This window comes from Geotrypetes seraphini, chromosome 8 (genome assembly GCF_902459505.1).
Source record: "Geotrypetes seraphini chromosome 8, aGeoSer1.1, whole genome shotgun sequence".
NCBI classification, from domain to species: Eukaryota; Metazoa; Chordata; class Amphibia; order Gymnophiona; family Dermophiidae; genus Geotrypetes; species Geotrypetes seraphini.
The window spans coordinates 98477077-98500504 of NC_047091.1; the positions used below are offsets into that span (position 1 = coordinate 98477077).

General features: G+C 43.2%; 1 protein-coding gene across 3 annotated transcripts in view; it reads right to left on the reverse strand.

The window, feature by feature from the left end:
- PEX11G (peroxisomal biogenesis factor 11 gamma) overlaps positions 1-23428 on the reverse strand; it is a 95580-nt gene that overhangs the window by 34957 nt on the left and 37195 nt on the right. For 2 of the 3 annotated variants that reach the window (XM_033957360.1, XM_033957363.1), the window contains one exon: positions 13464-13611. In XM_033957360.1, the coding sequence (XP_033813251.1) occupies positions 13464-13611 (148 nt within the window). Of the gene's footprint in view, positions 1-12606; positions 13612-23428 lie in introns of those variants that run through there. The other variant, XM_033957362.1, reaches the window with a different exon arrangement.

Here is a 23428-nt window from a genome sequence, read left to right on the forward strand (position 1 = left end):
AGCGGAGTGACGTGATCGAATTTCTTAGTTCCCATCATCAATTTTATTGAGGTATTCTGAATACAGATTTTTCTTAGAATGTGATAACTAGAAACAAATTTCTATAATTGGTCCTGTTACTCCAGTCATAAGGTCAGATCTTGATGAAGGGAACTGAACCAAACATAATTTTACATTTTCAAACCTAAAGGGTCAGCTGAGTACTATTAGCAGAGGCATCGGTAGGAGGGGGCATGTATTACCACCACCTGTCCTGAACAGTGAACTTCAGCCTTCAGTGCTTGTATCTTAGCACCTTTTTAAAGCACTGGTCACAAAAGTTAAAATTAATTACATTTGAAAATTATGAATCCCAGAACAAAAATCCTCAGTATAACAATGACACCTTGTGGTCCATCTGATAAACTGCAACCATATAGTCCTAATGATTTATTTATTTTTTTTACATTTAACTTTATATGCCACTTTTGCCACAGATGTGCATACAGATTAATAATTAATGCTTTATTATGCTTACTTAACCCTAATAGCTGAGACTCTGCCAGGTAATGGCTATTCATCAGTATGATGAGTAAACCAGGTTTAATTTTTAAACACTGCCTGCTCATTTCAGTCCTATACTTCTTGTTAAAAGTAAATATGTCCATAAATCTCAAAACAGTAATTATTAATCAAATACAGCTCCCTTAAATAGCAGATGGAATTGGGAAGGAAAGAATAAAACAATTTAAAAAGAAAATATTTATAGATGAGATAATCTTTCATTTAAGTGAAGATTAGGTTCTTACCTTAATAATCTTTCTAGTTGAAAGATATAAGAGTCTTGAATCAGTGGGTTATTCTCTTCTAGTTGTGAATTGTGTAGAAGGTATCATCTACATTTTTTACTCTCTCAGTTCCAACTCCTGCACCACTGGGCAGTGTTCTAGCTCCTCAGTTTCTACCCAAGCAGTTGACAATCACTCTAAGAGGAGAAATAAAAAGGTGGGATACAGGGAAACTTCCTAACCAAACCAATTGTACTCTGCTCTGCAACAATTAAAGTGCAACCAATCAATTCCAATAGGAACATAACTTAAAACAAGGTGGAAACAAAGAAGCCACTAATCCTGAACGTAACCAGCACTAACACTTATGTAGCTCTCCAAAATGCTCTATTGGAAAAAGGCGAGAGACAACTCATCACTCTTCTGGCCTGTCTGGCAGGAGAAAACCAAACATCTGGAAATGCATACATATCTGAGACAGTAAGCAGGTGAAATGAAATCTAACAGAGTGGCCCTTCAAGATTCATATGCTTTTCTACTAGAAAGATTATCAAGGTAAGAACTTAAATTTCCCTTCTAGGCATATGAGTCTTGAACCAGTCATATATACCAAAGCAGTCCCCTGAGTCTAGGGCGGGACAGAAGAGCCTGCTTCCAGCACCGAGGACCCAAAAGTAGTTTCCATTTGTGCCACACCCATCCTATAAAACTTTGTGAAAGTACAGAGGGTGAACCATGTAGTCACTCTACAAATCTCTTCAGGCTAAACTGCCCAGGACTTTGCCCATGAGGAATCCACACTCCTTATAATATGTGCTCTCAAAGAAATCAGTGATCATTTACCACACTCAATATACGCTGAATAAACAGTCTTACGAATTCATCTTGAAATGGAAGTCTTAGAATCCAGTCTCCCCAGATGGCTAAAACTTGTTAGAACAAAGAGAGGATCTGAGATGAAAATCATGTCACCTCGAGATAACAAAGGACTCTCATGACATCCAGCAATGCCCAAACTGTCTTTTTTTTATTTATTTGTTTGTTTGTTTATTTATTCAATTTTCTATACCGTTCTCGCAGGAGAGCTCAGAATGGTTTACATGGGTTTATTCAGGTACTCAAGCATTTTTCCGTCTGTCCCAGCAGGCTCACAATCTATCTAATGTACCTGGGACAATGGGGGGATTAAGTGACTTGCCCAGGATCACAAGGAGCAGCATGGGTTTGAACCCACAACCCCAGGGTGCTGAGGCTGTAGCTCTAACCACTGCGCCACACTCTCCCCTTTGAACCTGTGGAATGGAACACGGGTATCCAGACTTCCTGATTTACATGGCAGGCTGAAATCACCTTTAGCAAGAAAGAAGGTACTGTGTATAGTGAGATCCCAGCCTCCGTAAATCTAAGGAAAGGCTCTCTGCAGGACAGAGCCTGCAGCTCCGAAACTCTTCTCGCTGAGGCGATAGCTACTAGGAAAACTATCTTAAGAGTAAGATCAGAACCAGCATTAGGGGAGGGCAAACAGGGCAGCTGCCCTGGGCCCCACAGCTTCAGGAGGTCCCGTGGTCCAGGTATCTCTTCCCTTTGTTGAGCCTGCACCCTCCCTTACCTTCACCTTTGCGGCACTTTTCTAAACCAAAGTTCTCTCTCAGAGGGGGGGCCCTGATGTGGCAGCCGTTCTCACTAGTTGCACGCGGCTGCCCCAAAGCTTCTCCTCTGACGTGATCTGGCGGAAACATGAAGTTGCATCAGAGAAGCTTTGCTGCAGCCGCGAACTGATGAGAATGGCTGCTGCATCAGGGCCCCTCTGAGAGAGAAAACTTTGGTTTTGAAAAGCGTCCGTGAAGGTGAGGGGAAGGGATAGATTTGTCACAACAAGGAGAAGAGGTTGAGTGGCGCTTTAGGTTTATTGTGTGGAGAAAGAAAGGGAACAGATGTTGGAAGGAAGTGAGGAGCAGAGAAAAGGGAGCAGATGCTGAATGGAAGTGAGGAGGAGAGAGAAAAAAGGGCACATGTTGGATTGGGGGAAGAGAATAGAGTTAGATATAGAAAGGGGTGAGGGAAAGAGGTGGCAAGCTGTAAGTAGACACAATGAAAAGAGAGAAATTGAGGACTGGATAGTAAGAAGGAATTAGGCAGAGGCAGAAAATAAATTGAGAGGGAAGAAAAGGAAGGGAGAGGAGAGAGAGATGCTAGAGCATGTGGGGAAGGGGAGTATAAAGATATCAGATCTGAGGGAACAAAAGGAAGGAGACAGATACCAGATATGAAGTGAGGAAAGGAGGAGAGAGAGATGCTAAAATCCACAGCGGAAGGGGAGGGGGGAGATGGAAGGGAAGAAGAGATGCCATACAATGGGGGGAGCAGAAGGAAGAAAATGGATGCCAGACCAATGGAGGGGAGGGAGAGGCAGTTTCTGGAAGAGGCATAGAAAAAAGAGCAGATGTCGTATGGAAGAGGCAGAGAAAGGGCAGACAGTAGACAGACGGAAGAGAATGATGAGATGAGGAAAGCAGAAGCCAGACAACAAAGGTAGAAAAAAAATTCCTATTACTTTTATTTATTTAGCTTTGGGATAAAGTAGTATTATAGCTGTGTTGATAAACATAAATAGAAAATGGAAAGAAGGTGATCCTTTTTATTTGACTAATTTTAATACATTTTTGACTAATTCAGAGACCAAAACCCCCTTCCTCAGGTCAGGACAGGTTTACTGTTAACAGCAGTATATCTGTATTGTGGTATACTGTTCTGCTTTCTAACCTAGATCTCTTTATTCCTCAAAAAAAGGCTTTTCCTTCCTTTTCTCGCTAACCCTGGTACAAGTCTTTTTTGAGCTGCTAATTTTTCTAAACTTTCCTAACTTGGGTTCTAGATAAACTCTGTAAGGTTTATTATACATTGCCAAAGCTTGGATAGGTAACAGATTAAGTCTTGCAGATGGTTTATTGGGCAGGAACTTGGAATAAATACATTTGCTAACCTCCTCCCCACACATCTTGACTGTAGGCAGGATCTATTACAGCGTATAGAAAGGTGTTTTAATAGAAAATTACATTGAAGATAGGTATTTAAGCACAGGAGTGGGTGGACTGAGGGATGGTGGGAGGGCCTAGGCAACCAGAGATCTGTGAGCTATGTTAGTAATGAAACCTAATTCTCATTTGCTTGGTTCCCTGCTGAATTAAGGACAAATTGTTCCACCCACCCCTTGATTCTCACTGATAAGTATTTTTCTTGTCTATATATCAGTCATTTCCTATACCATTCACTCAAGATGACCTTTATTCAGCGCAATCACTGTGGCGCTTTAGTTCCAAGGCACACCATCTGGACACTTAGGGCTTGCCCAATCTGTCTTCAGCTTTCTAGTATTAAGGAACAGCTCAGAAATCTTAAGCAGGAATTGAATGCAATCAAAGCAACTTCCATCACTCCACAGAATCATACCAACGGTCTCCAGCTTTCTACTATTAAGAAGGAGCTCAGAAGTCTTAAACAGGAATAGAATGCAATCAAAGCAACTTCCATCACTCCACAGAACCATACCAATTTGCTATCGCTGCCTCAAAGAGTAATGTAATCAAGGAATAAATGGATCACAGTAGGGTTAGGCAGACTGCGACACGTGATACAGAAGCATACACCTCATAACTGCACCTACAGAATTCCTTTGCTCCATTAGATCATTGCAGTGCTCAAGAAAGAACTGAAATCTAACTGGAATCAGTGAAGGTAACTTATGAAGAAAAGCACTCACATAGGATGAGTAAGAAACCTTAAGCCAATAAATTATTGCTTTTTGGGGATTCTATCATCAGAGGCATTAACATTGAAGCACAAGACAAGGAGCCTAAAATAGTGAAGTATCTCCCAGGATCCTCGGCTACTAGGAATACCTAACAAACACTGTCTATAATTAAGGAAGAAACTAAGAAGTCTAAAGCTAATGTTGTTATCCATCTGGGAACAAATGACCTAGCCAACAACTCCACACTTGCAGTTCAGAAAGCCTTTCGGGAGCTTGGTGAGGGCTTGAAACTTTTTGTAAAGACTGTAGCTTTTTCCGAAGTACTGCCTGCATATGGAAAGTGAGGGAGAATCATGAAAATGTAGGTCTTACTCCTAATTCTCCCTCAAAAGGGAGAGCAAAGAGTTAAAAACACAGAGGACTTCAATAGGTGGCTCAAAGCCTGGTGTCATCAAGAAGGCTTTAGGTACTTAGGAGGATGGGGAAATACATGGAAGGACAAGAAGCTATATTGTACTGATGGGCTATATATTACTACAGCAGGAAAAAGAATCCTTGCAGAGAAATTTAGACAATATGATTCTAGGCATTTAAACTAGAAGGTGGGGGTGGCGTATGTATGAAGGACAATTATAGAGACCACCCCCAGCAAAAGACAAGATGTGAAGGTAGTAAAGATTGCTACACAAACAATATTAGCAACTCACTTCTTAGCATTGCAACGGGAAGTGAAATGAATCAAAAAACTATGCAAAACAGGAGATTACCGCTGAAAATAGCTGGAAAACGATGACCACAAATGCTCGCAGTCTAAGCAACAACGTTCATGATCTGCAGGCCCTGATGTTAAAGGGAGACCTGGATATTATTGCTATCACAGAGACATGGTTCAGTAAATCCCATGGATGGGATGCAAACATACCTGGATATAATCTTTTTAGAAAGGAGAGATGGTCAAAAGGTGGAGGAGTAGCTCTCTATGTCTAGATCAATATACAAGCGACTGAAATGCAAGGGACCTAGGGAGAGAAGAAGCGATATGGATCGCTCTGAAAAGAGAAGATGGAACTTCTATCTACATGGGCATAGTCTACAGACCTCTGACTCAATCGCAGCAAATTGATAAAGATCCGATTGTGGATATCAAAAAGTTTGGAAAGAAAGAGGAGGTGCTGCTGTTGGGAGATTTCAACCTGCCGGATGCAGACTGGAAAGTTCCATCTGCAGAATCGGAAAGAAGTAGGGAGATTGTGGATGCCTTCAAGAGGCTCTGCTCAGACAAATGATGACAGAACCCATGAGGGAAAAAGCGATATTGGATCTGGTCCTCACAAATGGAGAGAATATATCTAATATACGTGTAGGTGCTCACCTGGGAAGTAGCGATCATGAAACAGTTTGGTTTGATATAACAGCTAAAGTGGAGGGCGCACAATACTAAAAGTCCTAGATTTCAAACGTACAGATTTTAATAAAATGGGAGAGTACCTGAAGGAAGAGCTGCTAGAGAAGTGGAAAAACAGTGGTCTAAGCTGAAAGGAGCAATAAAAATGGCTACGGAACTTTATGTGAAGAAAATAAATAAAAACAAGAGAAAAAGGAAACTGACATGGTTCTCCAAATTAGTGGTGAAGAAGAGTACACTACCGGGTGAAACTGAAAGAAGCCAAGAGGGAGATAAGTCTGGCGAAAGTGCAGGCGGAAGAGCAAATTTTAAATTTTTTAATTTAATTCTTATATACCGCTAATAACTGTGAGGTTTCTAAGCGGTTTACAAAAATGAATGCATTAAAAGATACAATAAATAAAAATAAATAAGATAGGCACTTGGAAATTCCCTAACTGTCCCAAAGGCTCACAATCTAACTAAAGTACCTGAAGAGACAATTTATGAAAAATAAAGATAAAATATAAAGACAGAGATAGAGATAGAAATGAGTATTCCACCAAGTAATGAATAAATAAATTTAAAGATAGAATTAAAAATAAATAAGTAAAATAAATAAAATATAGAGATAAAATATAAGTATCAAGAGAAATAAAAAATATATATTTAAAGTATTCTCCCCTGCTGGACCGGGGGAGCGGTGTAACTGTGATCAGGTGCCCTGCTGGAGAGTGGCTCCTGATACTGCTGCTGGTCTCGGTGATCCGTTAGCACCGCTTCTTTTAAAGTGTTCTCCCCTGCTGGATCGGGGGAGGGGTGTAACTGTGATCAGGTGCCCTGCTGGAGAGGGGCTCCCGATACTGCTGCTGGTCTCGGTGGCTAAAAATGTAAAAAAGGGAGATAAAAATTTTTCAGATATCAGTGAAAGGAGGAAGATGAAAAATGGAATTGCTAAACTAAAAGAAGCTAGGAACCGATATGTGGAGAGTGATGAGGAAAAAGCAAACATGCTAACCAAATACTTCTCTGTGTTCACGGAAGAAAATCCTGGAGAAGGAACGAGATTGTCTGGCAAAGTTACACAGGAAAATGGAGTACATTCTGCGCCATTCACAGAGGAAAGTGTTTATGAAATACTGAAGGTGGACAAAGCGATGGGATCGGACGGGATCCATCCCAGGATACTGAGGGAGCTCAGAGAGGTTCTGGCGGGTCCTATTAAAGACTTATTCAACAAATCTCTGGAGGCTGGAACATAAGAACATAAGAATTGCCGCTGCTGGGTCAGACCAGTGGTCCATCATGCCCAGCAGTCCGCTCATGCGGCGGCCCTCTGGCCAAAGACCAGCGCCCAAACTGAGACTAGCCATACCAGCGCATGTTCTTGTTCAGCAGGAACTTGTCAAACTTTGTCTTGAATCCATGGAAGGTGTTTTCCTCTATGATAGACTCTGGAAGAGCATTCCAGTTTTCTACCACTCTCTGGGTGAAGAAGAACTTCCTTACATTTGTACGGAATCTATCCCCTTTCAACTTTAGAGTGCCCTCTCGTTCTCTCTACCTTGGAGAGAGTGAACAACCTGTCTTTATCTACTAAAATTCTATTCCTTTCAGTACCTTGAATGTTTTGATCATGTCCCCTCTCAATCTCCTCTGTTTGAGGGAGAAGAGGCCGGGTTTTTCTAATCTTTCGCTGTACAGCAGCTCCTCCAACCCCTTAACCATCTTGGTCACTTTTCTCTGGACCCTTTCGAGTAGTACCGTGTCTTTCTTCATGTAAGGCGACCAGTGCTGTATGTAGTACTCCAGGTGAGGGCGCACCATGGCCCAGTACAGCGGCATGATAACCTTCTCTGATCTGTTCATGATCCCCTTCTTTATCATTCCTAGCATTCTGTTTGCCCTTTTCGCCGCCCGCCACACATTGCATGAAAGGCTTCATTGACTTGTCGATCAGAACTCCCAAGTCCCTTTCCCGAGAGGTCTCTCCAAGTACCGCCCCAGACATTCTGTATTCGTGCATGAGATTTTTGTTACCGACATGCATCACTTTACACTTATCCAGGTTGAACCTCATCTGCCATGTCGATGCCCATTCCTCGAGCCTGATTATATCATACTGCAGATCTTCGCAATCCCCCTGCATCTTCACTACTCTGAATAACTTCGTATCGTCCGCAAATTTAATCACCTCACTTGTCGTACCAATGTCCAGATCGTTTATAAAGATGTTGAAGAGCACGGGTCCAAGCACCAAGCCCTGCAGCACCCCACTGGTGACGCTCTTCCAGTCCAAGTATTGTCCATTTACCTCCACTCTCTGTTTCCTATGCTCCAGCCAGTTTTTAATCCACATGAGTATTTCACCCTCGATTCCATGACTCGCAATTGTAAGGTTTGAAGGTCAGGTCCCCCACAAGGTGAGGTGGTAGGGGGTTATGTGAGAGGCGCCCTTACAAACATCAGGTCCCAGGTTCAGTTCCCTCACAGAAAATTCACCAGGAATAGAATCAAATAAGAAACACAGCCAGAGGTGATTGCATAAAGAATATATTATAGAAATAGGCTTACAGAAAAGCAATATTCATAAGCATTACAATTAAGCATTACAATTAATGAGAGAGCAAAGCAGTTTCTCTGCCTTACAGAGTTCAGAGGAAAAGAGAGACATAGAAGCGTGAAGTTCCAGGGAGATCCAGAGAGAGATTGAGAAAGGGGGATGGGGTGATGGTCTAAGCTTCGGGTTCCATAAAGAGAAGGATAGACAGAGAAAGAGATAGAGATAGAAGTGTGTTGCAGAGAGGAGGCTTTTATAGCTTGGAATCTTATTCTGAATACAGAAACTATTGTATTTCCCAATATCTTTCTGTTTATAATTTGTAAACTGTTTTAAACAATGGTTAGTTTAATTGATAAGGAAGGTGTGATACTTGCAGGAATGGTAGATGGGATTAGTATGTGGCTTCTTTGTCCCATTCAAGCAGCCTATCTTCTTGATAAACAATCCAGTCTGGCTGCATGATTAATGTATGTGAATTCTGTGCAGCACAGAATTCTGCATCAACATTCCAGAGTCAGATTGATATAATTTCCCATAGCCCTTTGCTGACATTAGTTATGCCAACTGAAAATGCTGATTGCTAGCAATAGCTATGCTGACAGTAATTTTCCGAAGTAATCATTCATGTGGAACCTTGTCAAACGCCTTCTGAAAGTCCAGATATACACTGTCAACCAGGTCGCCTAGTTCCTGGGGATTGGAGAAGAGCGGATGTGGTCCCTATTCACAAACGTGGTCACAGGGATGAAGCAGGAATCTACAGGCTGGTAAGCCTCACTTCGGTTGTTGGAAAAATAATGGAAGTGTTGCTGAAAGAAAGGATAGTGAACTTCCTAGAATCTAATGGGTTATAGGATCCGAGGTAAAAAAAAACAACAAAAAATCTTATGAAACCTGATTGAATTTTTTGATTGGGTGACCAGAGAACTAGATCAAGGACATATGCTAGATGTAATTTACTTAGATTTCAGCAAAGCCTTTGACACGGTTCTCATAAGAGGCTCTTGAACAAATCTGAAGGGCTGAAGTTAGGACCCAAAGTGGAGAACTGGATTAGAAACTGGTTGACAGGCAGACATCAGAGGGTGGTGGTTAATGGAAGTCGCTCGGAGGAAGGAAAGGTGAGTAGTGGAGTCCCTCAGGGTTTGGTGCTGGCACAGGCGGAAGAACAAATGGCTAAAAATGTAAAAAAGGGATATAAAAATTTTTTCAGATATATTAGTGAAAGGAGGAAGATAAAAAATGGAATTGCTAGGCTAAAAGATGCTGTGAACAAATATGTGGAGAGTGATGAGAAGAAAGCACATGTGCTAAACAAATACTTCTGTTCTGTGTTCACAGAAGAAAATCCTGGAGAAGGACCGAGATTGTCTGGCAAAGTTACACGAGAAAATGGAGTAGATTCTGCACCGTTCACGGAGAAGGGTGTTTATGAGCAACTTGAAAAACTGAAGGTGGACAAAGCGATGGGACCAGACGGGATCCATCCCAGGATACTAAGGGAGCTCAGAGAGGTTCTGGCGAGTCCTATTAAAGACTTTTCAACAAATCTCTGGAGACGGGAGTGATTCCTGGGGATTGGAGGAGAGCGGATGTGGTCCCTATTCATAAAAGTGGACACAGGGATGAAGCAGGAAACTACAGGCTGGTAAGCCTCACTTCAGTTGTTGGAAAAATAATGGAAGTGTTGCTAAAAGAAAGGATAGTGTACTTCCTTGAATCTAATGGGTTACAGGATCCGAGGCAACATGGCTTTACAAAAGGTAAATCGTGCCAAACGAACCTGATTGAATTTTTTGATTGGGTGACCAGAGAGCTGGATCGAGGACATATGCTAGATGTAATTTACTTGGATTTCAGCAAAGCCTTTGATACAGTTCCTCATAGGAGGCTGTTGAACAAACTTGAAGGGCTGAAGTTAGGACCCAAAGTGGTGAACTGGGTCAGAAACTGGCTGTCGGACGGACGCCAGAGGGTGGTGGTTAATGGAAGTCGCTCGAAGGAAGGAAAGGTGACTAGTGGAGTCCCTCAGGGTTCGGTGCTGGGGCCAATCCTGTTCAATATGTATGTGAGTGACATTGCTGAAGGGTTAGAAGGAAAAGTGTGCCTTTTTGCAGATGATACCAAGATTTGTAACAGAGTAGACACCGAAGAGGGAGTGGAAAACATGAAAAAGGATCTGCAAAAGTTAGAGGAATGGTCTAATGCCTGGCAACTAAAATTCAATGCAAAGAAATGCAGAGTAATGTATTTGGGGATTAATAATAGGAAGGAACCGTATATGCTGGGAGGAGAGAAGCTGATATGCACGGACGGGGAGAGGGACCTTGGGGTGATAGTGTCCGAAGATCTAAAGGCGAAAAAACAGTGTGACAAGGCAGTGGCTGCTGCCAGAAGAATTCTGGGCTGTATAAAGAGAGGCATAGTCAGTAGAAGGAAGAAGGTGTTGATGCCCCTGTACAGGTCATTGGTGAGGCCCCACTTGGAGTATTGTGTTCAGTTTTGGAGACCGTATCTGGCGAAAGACGTAAGAAGACTTGAGGCGGTCCAGAGGAGGGCGACGAAAATGATAGGAGGCTTGCGCCAGAAGACGTATGAGGAGAGACTGGAAGCCCTGAATATGTATACCCTAGAGGAAAGGAGAGACAGGGGAGATATGATTCAGACGTTCAAATACTTGAAGGGTATTAACGTAGAACAAAATCTTTTCCAGAGAAAGGAAAATGGTAAAACCAGAGGACATAATTTGAGGTTGAGGGGTGGTAGATTCAGGGGCAATGTTAGGAAATTCTACTTAACGGAGAGGGTAGTGGATGCCTGGAATGCGCTCCCGAGAGAGGTGGTGGAGTGTAAAACTGTGACTGAGTTCAAAGAAGCGTGGGATGAACACAGAAGATTTAGAATCAGAAAATAATATTGAACTAGGCCAGTTACTGGGCAGACTTGCACGGTCTGTGTCTGTGTATGGCCGTTTGGTGGAGGATGGGCAGGGGAGGGCTTCAATGGCTGGGAGGGTGTAGATGGGCTGGAGTAAGTCTTGACAGAGATTTCGGCAGTTGGAACCCAAGCACAGTACCGGGTAAAGCTTTGGATTCTTGCCCAGAAATAGCTAAGAAGAAAAAATTTAAAAAAAAAAAAAAAATTTAAATTGAATCAGGTTGGGCAGACTGGATGGACCATTCGGGTCTTTATCTGCCGTCATCTACTATGTTAGGCTTGAAGCGGTCCAGAGGAGGACGATGAAAATGATAGGAGGTTTGTGCCAAAAGATGTATGAGGAGAGACGAAGCCCTGAATATGTATACCTTAGAGGAAAGGAGGGACAGGGGAGATATGATTCAGATGTTAAAATACTTGAAAAGTATTAAGGTAGAACAAAATCTTTTCCAGAGAAAGGAAAATAGTAAAACCAGAGGACATAATTTGAGGTTGAGGGGTGGTAGACTCAAGAGCAATGTAAAAAAATTCTTCTTTACAGAGAGGGTGGTGGATGCCTGGAATGCGCTCCTGAGAGAGGTGGTGGAGATGAAAACAGTGATGAAGTTAAAAAAAAGTGTGGGATGAACACAGAGGATCTAGAATCAGAAAATAATAGTAAATATTGAAGAACTAAGGCAGACTTGCACGGTCTGTGTCTGTATATGGCTTTTTGATGGAGGATGGGCTGGGGAGGGCTTCAATGGCTGGGAGGGTGTAGATCAGGGGTGTCCAACCTGCAGCCCGAGGGCTGCATGTGGCCCCGTGAAGTATTTTGTGTGGCCCCGGTCTCTGCAGTGTTTTCCTCTGCTGCCCCTGTGTGTTTACCATCTTGCCGACTCCCTCCTCTGTCTTGCTGCAGCGTTTGCGCGGCCCCAGAAACATTTTTTTCGGCCAATGCAGCCCAGGGAAGCCAAAAGGTTGGACACCCCTGGTGTAGATGGACTGGAGTGAGCTTTGACGGAGACTTCAGTAGTTGGAACCTAAGAACAGTACTGGGCAGAGCTTTGGATTCTTGCCTAGAAATAGCTGAGAAGAAGAAGTAAAAAAAATAATAACAAATTTTTAGATTGAATCAGGTTGGGCAGACTGGATGGACCATTTGGGTCTTTATGTGTCATCATCTACTATGTTACTTTACTGACTCGAAGAAAGAGGTTTTGACTTCTGAAAGCTAATTGAGAAATGTATTAATCCAATAAAATGGTGGGCACTAAATTTTCTTCCCGCCATGCCCCATACCTAAGTATGTGGGCTTCCCAGAGCCCTGCCGGCTGAAGATCTCTTCTTCTAGTTCGGTGGCCAGAACTCTTCAAACTCTACAGTTGGTTGCAGCTCAGAGACACTGCCGCTACCTGAAGAGCTTGAAGATTACTGGTTGCCAGACTGGAGGAGGTGGTCTTCAAATGGTAGAGGTTTGGGATTCTTATCAGCCACAGCAAGGGAAATGACTAATTTTTAGTAGGCCTGCGATCCCTGTATGTTCAGTACAGAAAGAAGTGTATAGCTGTTTTTATTTCTCTAATGTTGTAATACTTGCTGAGTTTAATTTCTTAGCATGACATATCGAATCAGGCAGTTTGTTCCAGGCATACGGTGCAGCAAGGTAGAAGGGATGGAGAAGCGTGGAACAGACATTTGGGATGTCTTAGGGAGTGGAGGAGATATTGGATGCTGTGGATGGGCAGACTCGATGGACCATTTGGCCTTTATCTGCCATCATGCTTCTATGTAGATGATGCCTTTTGCACAAATCGCGATTAGGAGAGAATAACCCACGCATCAAGACTCGTATGACCTTTGCACCATAATTTTCAATAGTCATTCACAGCACAATTTATTGTGGCTTATGCTTATTATCAAGCTTGATGACAATTCTGATCTTAAATCTGTAAAATGGTGGCTTCATTCTTTTTTGACAGATCAGGGTACTAGATAATTATTTTAAACACCATCGTATTTTTTGCCCATTATAGTCTTGTAGATGCCAATCAATGAGGAGATTGTGCCCATCAGACCTACAAGCCAGGGTGGGAACTGTCCAGCCCATAGAAAACCAGGTGGCATCCAATTAACTGCATTAGCCAAGTCAGCCAGGTTGCTCATGATGGTCAGTGCTTCAGATTGCACCAGGGTGTTTAACTGCACTCGTTTCAGATGGGAAAGTTCTCTGCAGAAAAAGAAAACAAGAAATTCATATGTCCTTTCAATATTGGAATATCCAGAGGTCCTCACTATATTGTCATCTCCTTGAGATTTCATTTAAGCAGCACTAGTTGGGAAGTAACCGCAGAAACAGTAAGCAATATAGAATAATCTTTTCCTTTTTCTCCTATTTGTAAGCCTTTAACCCATACAGGTGCTGGAAATATGCTGCCATGCTATCCACCTCAGAGTTTGCAACATTGAAAGCATTAAATCCCACACTGCTAATTGTGACCCTGGGCAAGTCACTTAATCCCCCCACTGCCCCAGGTACATTAGGTAGAGTGTAAGCCCATCAGGACAGATAGGGAAATACTCGAATGCTTGAGTACCTGAATGTAAACCATTTTGGTTATAAGTGGTATATAAATACTTAAAATAATAAATAAATTATAAAATGTGCTGAGGTGCTCTTTGCATGAAGGATGCCAGAACAATAAACATTTTTATTAAATCCTCTTTTGTATTCCATCTATTTTATTAGAAAAATACATAACGAACAAGAACAAAAAGAAAAACAAATTCCTACATAACATACCCCACAGAACACCCCCACACATATCTTCCACAAAATATCAGTCAATATAAAACTGTAGGGCAGCACCAGGCTTGGACTCTTATAGCCCTGTCTACCTGATGAATAGACATCCTACCATTACTCCCACACCATCTCCACCTTCCCCAGCCTTCCAAAACAAGAACGATGAGGTCCTATCACAATGGTCCAGCTTTCCCCTCCAAGGTGTTCAACACCATACTTCAAGCTCTTGGAGAGCGATATTGAATATAGGAACTTCTTCTAGGCTTGGGAGTTAATCTCAGTTCCCAAAGTTCCATCAATAACAGGAAATAAAAACTGTTCTGCCAATCCTAAAAGGAAGGTGACTGCTCGAGTTCAATTTCACATTTTAATCCAACCATACTAGCTTTGATTATATGTGACCTGAACCCATGCTGTGCAATGTTGAAGGTGTCACTATTTCCAAACAGTAGGCCACCAGGATGGACTTTAATAAGCAAGCCAATTAGCTCCTCAAAATATTGAATAATAGCACTCCAAACTTGCAGACTTGGAAAATCCTCTTTTATAGTAATGTAACTGTGCTTAATGCATTTTGCATCTCTAATTCACAGCACAACAGATAAGGAGTATTTGCTGTGTAGACCTGGATAATCTTTCTGTTAAATGACACAGGACTCTGTACTCTAGGTCAGTGGTTCCCAACCAGCCAGTCAGGCTTTCAGGATAGCCCTAATAAATATGCATAAGAGAGATTTGCATATAATGGACGTGACAGACATGCAAATCTGCTCCATGCATATTCATTAGGGCTAGCCTGAAAACCTGATTGACCTGGTGGTCCTCCAGGAAGGGTTGGGAACCACTGCTCTAGGTGAATTACCTCTGGTCACGAGCTGCTTGCAGAAGGATGTCAATCACATCTTTCAGCTCCTCCTTCTTCACCAGCGGAGTATAGTGCTCTCTTTAGTTTGTACCAAAGAAATCGATATCCACTATAACAGAACATAAGAACATAAGAAGTTGCCTCCGCTGAGGCAGACCAGAGGTCCATCTCGCCCAGCGGTCCGCTCCCGCGGCGGCCCATCAGGCCCATTGCCTGAGCAATGGTCCCAGACTATCCCTATAACCTACCGCTACTCTTATCTGTACCCTTCAATTCCTTTATCCTCTAGGAACCTATCCAAACCTTCTTTGAAGCCTTGTAACGTGCTCCGGCCTATCACAGCCTCTGGGAGCGCGTTCCATGTGTCCACCACCCTCTGGGTGAAAAAGAACTTTCTGGCATTTGTTTTAAACCTGTCTCCTTTTAATTTTTCCGAGTGCCCCCTTGTACTTGTGGTTCCCCGTAATCTGAAAAATCTGTCCCTGTCTACTTTTTCTATACCCTTCAGGATCTTGAAGGTTTCTATCATGTCTCCTCTAAGTCTCCGCTTTTCCAGGGAGAACAGCCCCAGCTTTTTCAGTCTGTCAGTATATGAGAGGTTTTCCATACCTCTTATCAGTTTAGTTGCTCTTCTCTGGACTCCCTCAAGTACCGCCATGTCCTTTTTGAGGTACGGCGACCAATATTGGACACAGTACTCCAGATGCGGTCGCACCATTGCACGATACAGTGGCAGGATGACCTCCTTTGTCCTGGTCGTGATACCCTTCTTAATGATACCCAACATTTTGTTTGCTTTTCTTGAGGCTGTGGCGCACTGTGCCGACGCCTTTAAAGACGTGTCCACCATCACTCCCAGGTCTCTTTCAAGGTTACTTACCCCTAGCAGTGATCCTCCCATTTTGTAGCTGAACATCGGGTTCTTTTTCCCTACATGCATGACCTTGCATTTCCCTACATTAAAGTTCATTTGCCATTTTTTGGCCCATTCTTCTAGCGTCGTTAGGTCCCTTTGCAGATCTTCGCAGTCTTCCATGGTTTCAACCCTGCGGTAGAGTTTGGTGTCATCCGCAAATTTAATAACTTCGCAATTTGTTCCCGCCTCCAGGTCATTAATAAATATATTGAACAGGAGCGGTCCCAGCACCGACCCCTGCGGAACTCCGCTCGTGACCCCATGCCAGTCTGAGTAATGGCCCTTCACTCCAACCCTCTGTTTCCTGTCTGCCAGCCAGTTTTTGATCCATCGGTGGACCTCCCCTTGCACCCCGTGTCTCCACAGTTTTTTAAGCAATCTTTCGTGCGGTACCTTGTCAAGAAAGCAGAAGGAGAAGCACAGGGAACTTCCCCGAAAAACAGTACTTTTCTGTTCTGCACTATAATTAATGAACCCCCCCCCCTGCAATATTAGCATGAACTAATAACATAGGTGAACAAACGAACCACACTGCTTTGTGCAACTAACACAAACACATATGGAGCTCAGGTACTCAACCACTTATTGCTTTAATAGCCAAATATGATTACATGCTTCTGTCCAAGATGGGGTAGGGGGGATAATTTTTGTTTTCTTAAAACTGAAGATATTTGTTGGGTTTTTCGGGGGGTGGGATATTTGATTTGAATTAGTTTCTGAATATAATATTAAGTAATCTTAAAGTGTAAAATGTTTTCATCTTATATTGCACTTATTGAAAGTTTTAAAATGAATAAAGAATTAAAAAAACCAAAACCAAATAAAGATTGCATGTTCTTCCAAATGACTGGAGAAAATCTTCAGTTCTGGACTATAAATTTATCTGTGGCAGGAAGCAGGTGCATTGAAAACTTACAGGGCAGGTCGTACAGACTCTTATGTCTTTTAACAGAAAGAAGATTATCCAGGTAAGAAACTAATTTTTCATAAGGACATAGGAATTTGTACTCTAGGGGCTAGATTCACTAAGCAAACCAATCGTGTACCGATTGGTTTGCAACCCCTTTGTGACCTGATTTTCCTCCAACCCGATTCACTAACTTCTGTGCTGATCCGATTCATGCATGCAAATGAGGGGAAACGGCATGCAAAGTAGGAAGAGCCGCGATTCACTAACAATAAGCAGGCACACCGACTGGACAAGCCAATCCAAAAACAAGCGACTGCTGAGGACCAGTCCCTTGTGCAAAAACCCTGCTCTCAGCCCCGATTCTCCTGCCTTTTGCCGCTCTGCTCAGCCTCAATTCTCCTGCTCTTTGCCTCCCTGCTCAGCCCCAATTCTCCTGCCCTTTGCCGCCCTTCTCAGTTCCGATTCTCCTGCTCTGCCTCCCTTCCCTGCAGCACAAGCCCATGGTTTTAATTCGCTTTAAACCCGCGGGTTAAAACCATGGGCTCGCGAGTAAAAAAGTAAATTAAAAAATTAAAAAGCACGGACTGCAAACACATGCGCAGACCATCTATAGGCAAAGTAGATGGTCTGCGCATGCGCCAGGATCGCTACCCAGCGATCTTAATCATCGGATGGGCCCCATTTGCATGAAGATGGTAGGTGAATCAGTTGGCCTGCCTCTAATCGCACACGGATCGGACACGGATCTGAAGGTTAGTGAATCTAGCCCTAAGTGACATACTAAAGCAGTAGCAGACAGATGGATGGACAGATGAGCCTGCCTGCAAAACTAAGGACCCAAAAGCTGCATCTTCTCAAGCCGCCATGTCTACTCTATAGAATCTTGTAAAGGTATGGAGAGTAGACCAGGTAGCTATTCTAGAGGGCTCTTTGAGAGAAATAGGCGGCTGTTTGCTACAGACAATGTATGTCGACAAAATTGCCAAGATACTTTTTCATGTCGACAATCTATGTCAACAAAATTGAAAGCTACATTTTCATGGGTCTCCATGTTGAGACCCAGGACATAGGAGGATGGGGAAATACATGGAAGGACAAGAAGCTATATTGTACTGATGGGCTACATCAGTGGCGTACCTAGCATATGTGACACCCGAGGCCCATCATTTTTTAGCACCGCCCCCCCCCCCTGTATGAAAAATATGATTTTTAGTAACAAGCCAAACGTCACACATGAGTTCCTAGGAAAAGGCAGCATCTTACATATTGCAGTAAGCAGTACATCAATACACCCATTGTAAAACTAAACAAGCCAGACTAGTACAGATCAATCTTACACCGTCAATCCTAACAGAAAACCATGCCTTTCGAACACACAGAACACAGAAAATACCTTTGCCTAGTATGGAATATGTCATCACAAACTAACCCCTCCCCCTTTTACAAAATTGTAGTGTGGATTTTAGCCACAGTGGTAACAGCTCTGACGCTCATAGAATTCTGAGCATCAGAGCTGCTACCACCACGGCTGGTGCTAAAAAATGCTCCACAGTTTTGTAAAAGGGGGGATAAAATAGAAATACAAAGACAATGCATATTAAGTGGAAGAATTTCTGACTTACTCCAATTTATTTTACAACCTGAAAATTTTCCAAATGTATCTATCAACTCTAGCAAGCATGGACAATAGAAAGAAATTCAAGTGATGTGTAAAAGTTTTAAATGATGTAATAATGTGTACTTGTTATAAGATGAAAAAATGAATAAAGAATTTTGAAAAAAAAAAAAAGAAACATTAGAAACATAGAAATAGACGGCAGATAAGGGCCACGGCCCATCTAGTCTGCCCACCCCAATGACCCTCCCCTACCTTTCTCTGTGAATAGATCCCACGTGTCTATCCCATTTGGCCTTAAAATCAGGCACGCTGCTGGCCTCAATAACCTGAAGTGGCCAGCAGCGTGCCTGATTTTAAGGCCAAATGGGATAGACACGTGGGATCTATTCACAGAGAAAGGTAGGGGAGGGTCATTGGAGTGGGCAGACTAGATGGGCCGTGGCCCTTATCTGCCGTCTATTTCTATGTTTCTTTTTTTTTTTTTTCAAAATTCTTTTTTCATCTTATAACAAGTACACATTATTACATCATTTAAAACTTTTACACATCGCTTGAATTTCTTTCTATTGTCCATACATAGACAAAGGTTAAATTGAACTAGCAAGAAGCTGGACTCTGCATAAAATGCAACACCACAGAAACAGTGACACATGTCTCCTAAAGCAATAAATAGATAGAAAATTTTTGTTCTACCTTTGTCTTCTCTGGTTTCTGCTTTCCTCATCTTCTTGTTACTCTCTTCCTTCTGTCCACTGTCTGCCGTCTCTCTGCCCCTCCCTATATGGCATCTTCTCTCCTTCTATGCCCCTTCCAGAAACTGTATGCCTCCCCCTTCCATCTCTCTTTTCACCCCCATTGGTCTGGCATCTCTCTCCTCTCCTTCCCTCTCCCACACCTCTCTTCTGCAATCCCTTTCTTCCCTCATTTTCCTTTTCAATTTATTTTCTGCATCCATCTAGATTATGTTCTTACTACCCTCTCATCAATTTCCTTTTTTACTGTCTACCTACAGCTTGCCACCTCTTTCCCTCACCTTTCCAGTATTTCCCTAACTCAATCCTTTTCCCCCATCATCTGCCCTCTTCTCTCTCCCCACTTCCATCATCTGCCCCTACTTCCATCATCTGCCCTCTTCTCTCTCCCCTTTCTCCCCACTTCCATCATCTGCCCCCTTCTCTCAATCTCTCCATCCACCACAGGCCCATCTTTCTCCTTTCCTCACCTTTCTGATTTTGGCAACAAGATCTGCAACCCCCCACCCCTTCGCAATGACTCTTAAGATCAGCAACGGGCCTCCTTCTACTCCTGGTATCAACAGAACTTCAGATCGGCAACATGGTGCTCAGACAAAAGCGGAAACAGGAAGCTGAGTCAGAGGGAAGCTTTTGAAGTGAGCACTAGAGAATAACACAGGGAAAAAATCTGTCCCCTTCACTGCACTGTCCCCTTCACCGCCATCCCATTCACCACCCCGTCACTGTCCCTGCAGCATCCATACAAGCCTCAGTACTTCAATTTTTAGCTTATTCCTTCCTTATAAATCAAAGTTCTGGCTGCTGAACTGGAGAAAGAGATGTTCAGCTGGCAGGGCTTTGTTTATAAATTTTTATCAACACAACTAATATATTACTTTATCCTGAAGCAAAAAAAAAAGAATTTTTTTTTTTCTACCTTTCTTGCCTGGTTTCTGCTTTCCTCATGTTCTCATTCAATTCCTTCCATCCACTGTCTCTCTTCTCTCTGCGTCTTCCATTTGCTCTGTTACTGTGCCTCTCCCTTTCTCCCCCCTTCCAAATTGGTCTGGCATCCATCTTATTCCCTCCTCTCCCCCCCTCCCAATAGTCTGGCATCTCTGTCTTCTTCCCTTCCAGCATCTTATCCCCACTTTCTGTTCCCCATTTCTCTTCAGCGTCTTCTCCCCCTCTGTCTTCCCCATTTCCCTTCAGTGTCTTCTCCCCACTCTCTCTTCCCCATTTCCTTTCAGCGTCCTTCTCCCCCCTCTGTCTTCCCCATGTGCTTTCAGCGTCTTTCTCCCCCCACTGTCTTCCCCATGTCCTTTCAGCGTCCTTCTCCCCCCTCTCTTCTCCATGTCTTGTCAGCGTCCTTCTTCCCCCTCTGTCTTCCCCATGTGCTTTCAGCGTCCTCTCTCTCCTCTGTTTTACCCATTTCCCTTAAGTGTCTTTTCCTCTCCACTCCACCTTTCCTCCCTTTCTCCCCACGCCCGACCGCCCGACAATAGGCCTGGTCTGACAAACCTCCCTGCCCTGTGGCCGCGAATCTAAATTACCTTCTTACAGCAGCTGAGCATTGTAGTTGCATATGGCTGCCATAAAGGTTGTCTCTGATGCAACTTCCAATTGCATCAGAGATGACCTTTATGGCAGCCACTAGAGAATGACACGGTGGCGGTTTACCCGCGGCCACCGCATTTTAGCCGCGGGTCACCCGCCGAAAACGGGGAAGAAAACTAGCAGTCGCTGCGGCGACGGGGACAAGGCCATTCACCGCCCGCGGGGCGGTGAATGGTCTTGTCTCTGCAGTGAGGTATCAAGGATCGCGCGGTCCCCGCAGCCACCGCCCGCCCGCAGCATTTAGCCAGCTCCCTCCCTCCACCTCACCTTAAATTTCGAGTTTTCCGGCTTCCTTTTTTCCGAGCCGCACGTGTTCAAAAATCCGTGCACGCTCGGCTGCGCGAGTCAATCAATCTTCTCCTCTGACGCAACCGGAAACAGGAAGTTGCAGGAGAGAAGAAGTTTGATTGACTCGCGCAGCCGCGCGTGCACGGATTTTTTAACACGTGCGGCTTGGAAAAAAGGAAGCCGGAAAACTCGAAATTTAAGGTGAGGTGGAGGGAGGGAGCTGGCTAAATGCACGGCTTTTTGAACGCGTGCGGCTAGGGAAAAAGGAAGCCGGCAAACTCGGAACGAATATAAGGTGAGGTGGAGGGAGGGTGGGGGCTGCTGGACCATTCTTCATTACTTTGCCATACTAATTCCATTCTATGTTAGGTGCCACGGACTCAGATTCGAGTCCTAGCGATGATGAGTTAAAGATCCCAAAAGAAGCCAACTTCTAAATCCAGTGGTTAGAGCTACACTACACTCCTTGTGACCCTGGGCAAGTCACTTAATCCCTATTGCTTCTGACACAATGGGCAGTTCCAAAGACCAAGACTGGCCAGTGTCAAAGACAGGATGCTGAGCTTGATAGACCCTTAGTCTCCACTGTTTTTAGTGATCAACAAAGTTCTATGTTTCTATAATCACCCTAATTCTGTTATCATTGGACTAGATATTCAAAATGATTTAAATGGCCAGGGCAGGCTCCTGGCTGTTCAAATCATCTGTCCAGGGCTAACCAGGCATTTTCAATCTTCATGTTCAGCCCAAATGGTGTCACACAATTCAGCAAAAATACCCAATGTTGTTCCTCATAATTTAAATATTGCTCATAGAAGGAACAACATTGGGTATTTTTGCAAATGGAAGTTGGAGGGTTAATTCCCTTGAAACAGCCAATTGAGTGAAACATGAATTCATGCTGGGACACAAGATAGGTTGAATTTGTTTTGAATTTAAAAAGAAAAATGATCAATGAAGAATACTATAATGGCAAGAAAATATAATGATAAAACAGCAACTAATTTTGCCTATTTTTATATATTAAAAAAGTACTACATAAGGTGAATGTCCATATTGCTGTCTGTTGTTCTGCTGAGCACTGGCATTGAAACAGCAAAATGCATTTATTGCATACTTGTCCTCTGTCGGAAACATTATGGTGATATATTAGTTGTGTTAATAAAAATTTATAAACAAAGCCCTGCCAGCTGAACATCTCTTTCTCTAGTTCAGCAGCAGGAACTTTGATTTATAAGAATGGAATACGCTAAATATTAGAGTACTAAGGCTTATATGGATGCTGTGGGGACGGTGACGGGGTGGTGAAAGGGATGGCAGTGACGGTGACGGGGCGGTGAATGGAATGGCGGTGACGGGGCGGTGCAGAGGATGTGGGCCGGGGACGGGGACAGATTTTTTCCCCGTGTCATTCTCTAGCAGCCACATGCAGCTTCAATACTCCAGCTGCTGTAAGAAGGTAATTTAGACTCGTGGCCACAGGGCAGGGAGGTTTGTCAGACCGGGCCTGTTGTCGGTCGGTCGGGCTGGGGGGGAAGCACCACGAAGATAAGGGGACCTGGCCGGCTGTGCACCCCCCCTAAGGCTGCACCCGGGGCGGACCACCCTCCCCCTTGGTATGCCATTGGGCTACATATTACTACAGCAGGAAAAAGAATCCTTGCGAAGAAATTTAGACAATATGATTCTAGGCATTTAAACTAGAAGGTGGGGTGGTGTATGTATGAAGGACAATTATAGAGATCACCCCCAGCAAAAGACAAGATGTGATGGTAGTAAAGATCGCTACACAAACAATATTAGCAACTCACTTCTTAGCATTGCAACAGGAAGTGAAATGAATCAAAAAAACTGATGTTTTTTTTAGAAAAGTTCCCATTTAGCACAAGTCAGATAATAAGCACTGAAATCACAAGCACTTTAAAAGACATTGAAGTTAATATTCAATCAGGATCACACATGCAGTGATGGGTTCTCCTATAGGGCTTGTCTCTGGGAGGATTACAATACATTTTTTTTTATCATTTGTGAGATTGAAAATTTGTTTTTGGAGTAACTGATATTTTTATTAGAACATTTTGGGTGCATGCTATTATCATTGCATTGCTTATTCTTTCATGTGTTTCATTTAAATTTGATTACTCAAATTCAGTTCTTTGACAAAATTGCCAAACAAATCCATCTGGCAATAGATACCTTGGAAGCTGGTCTGCCTCATCTTAACTGACTGGTTAAGACAAAAAGAAAGTCAGAAAGACAAAAGTCATTAGTCTGTACATCAAATCTCTGTGAT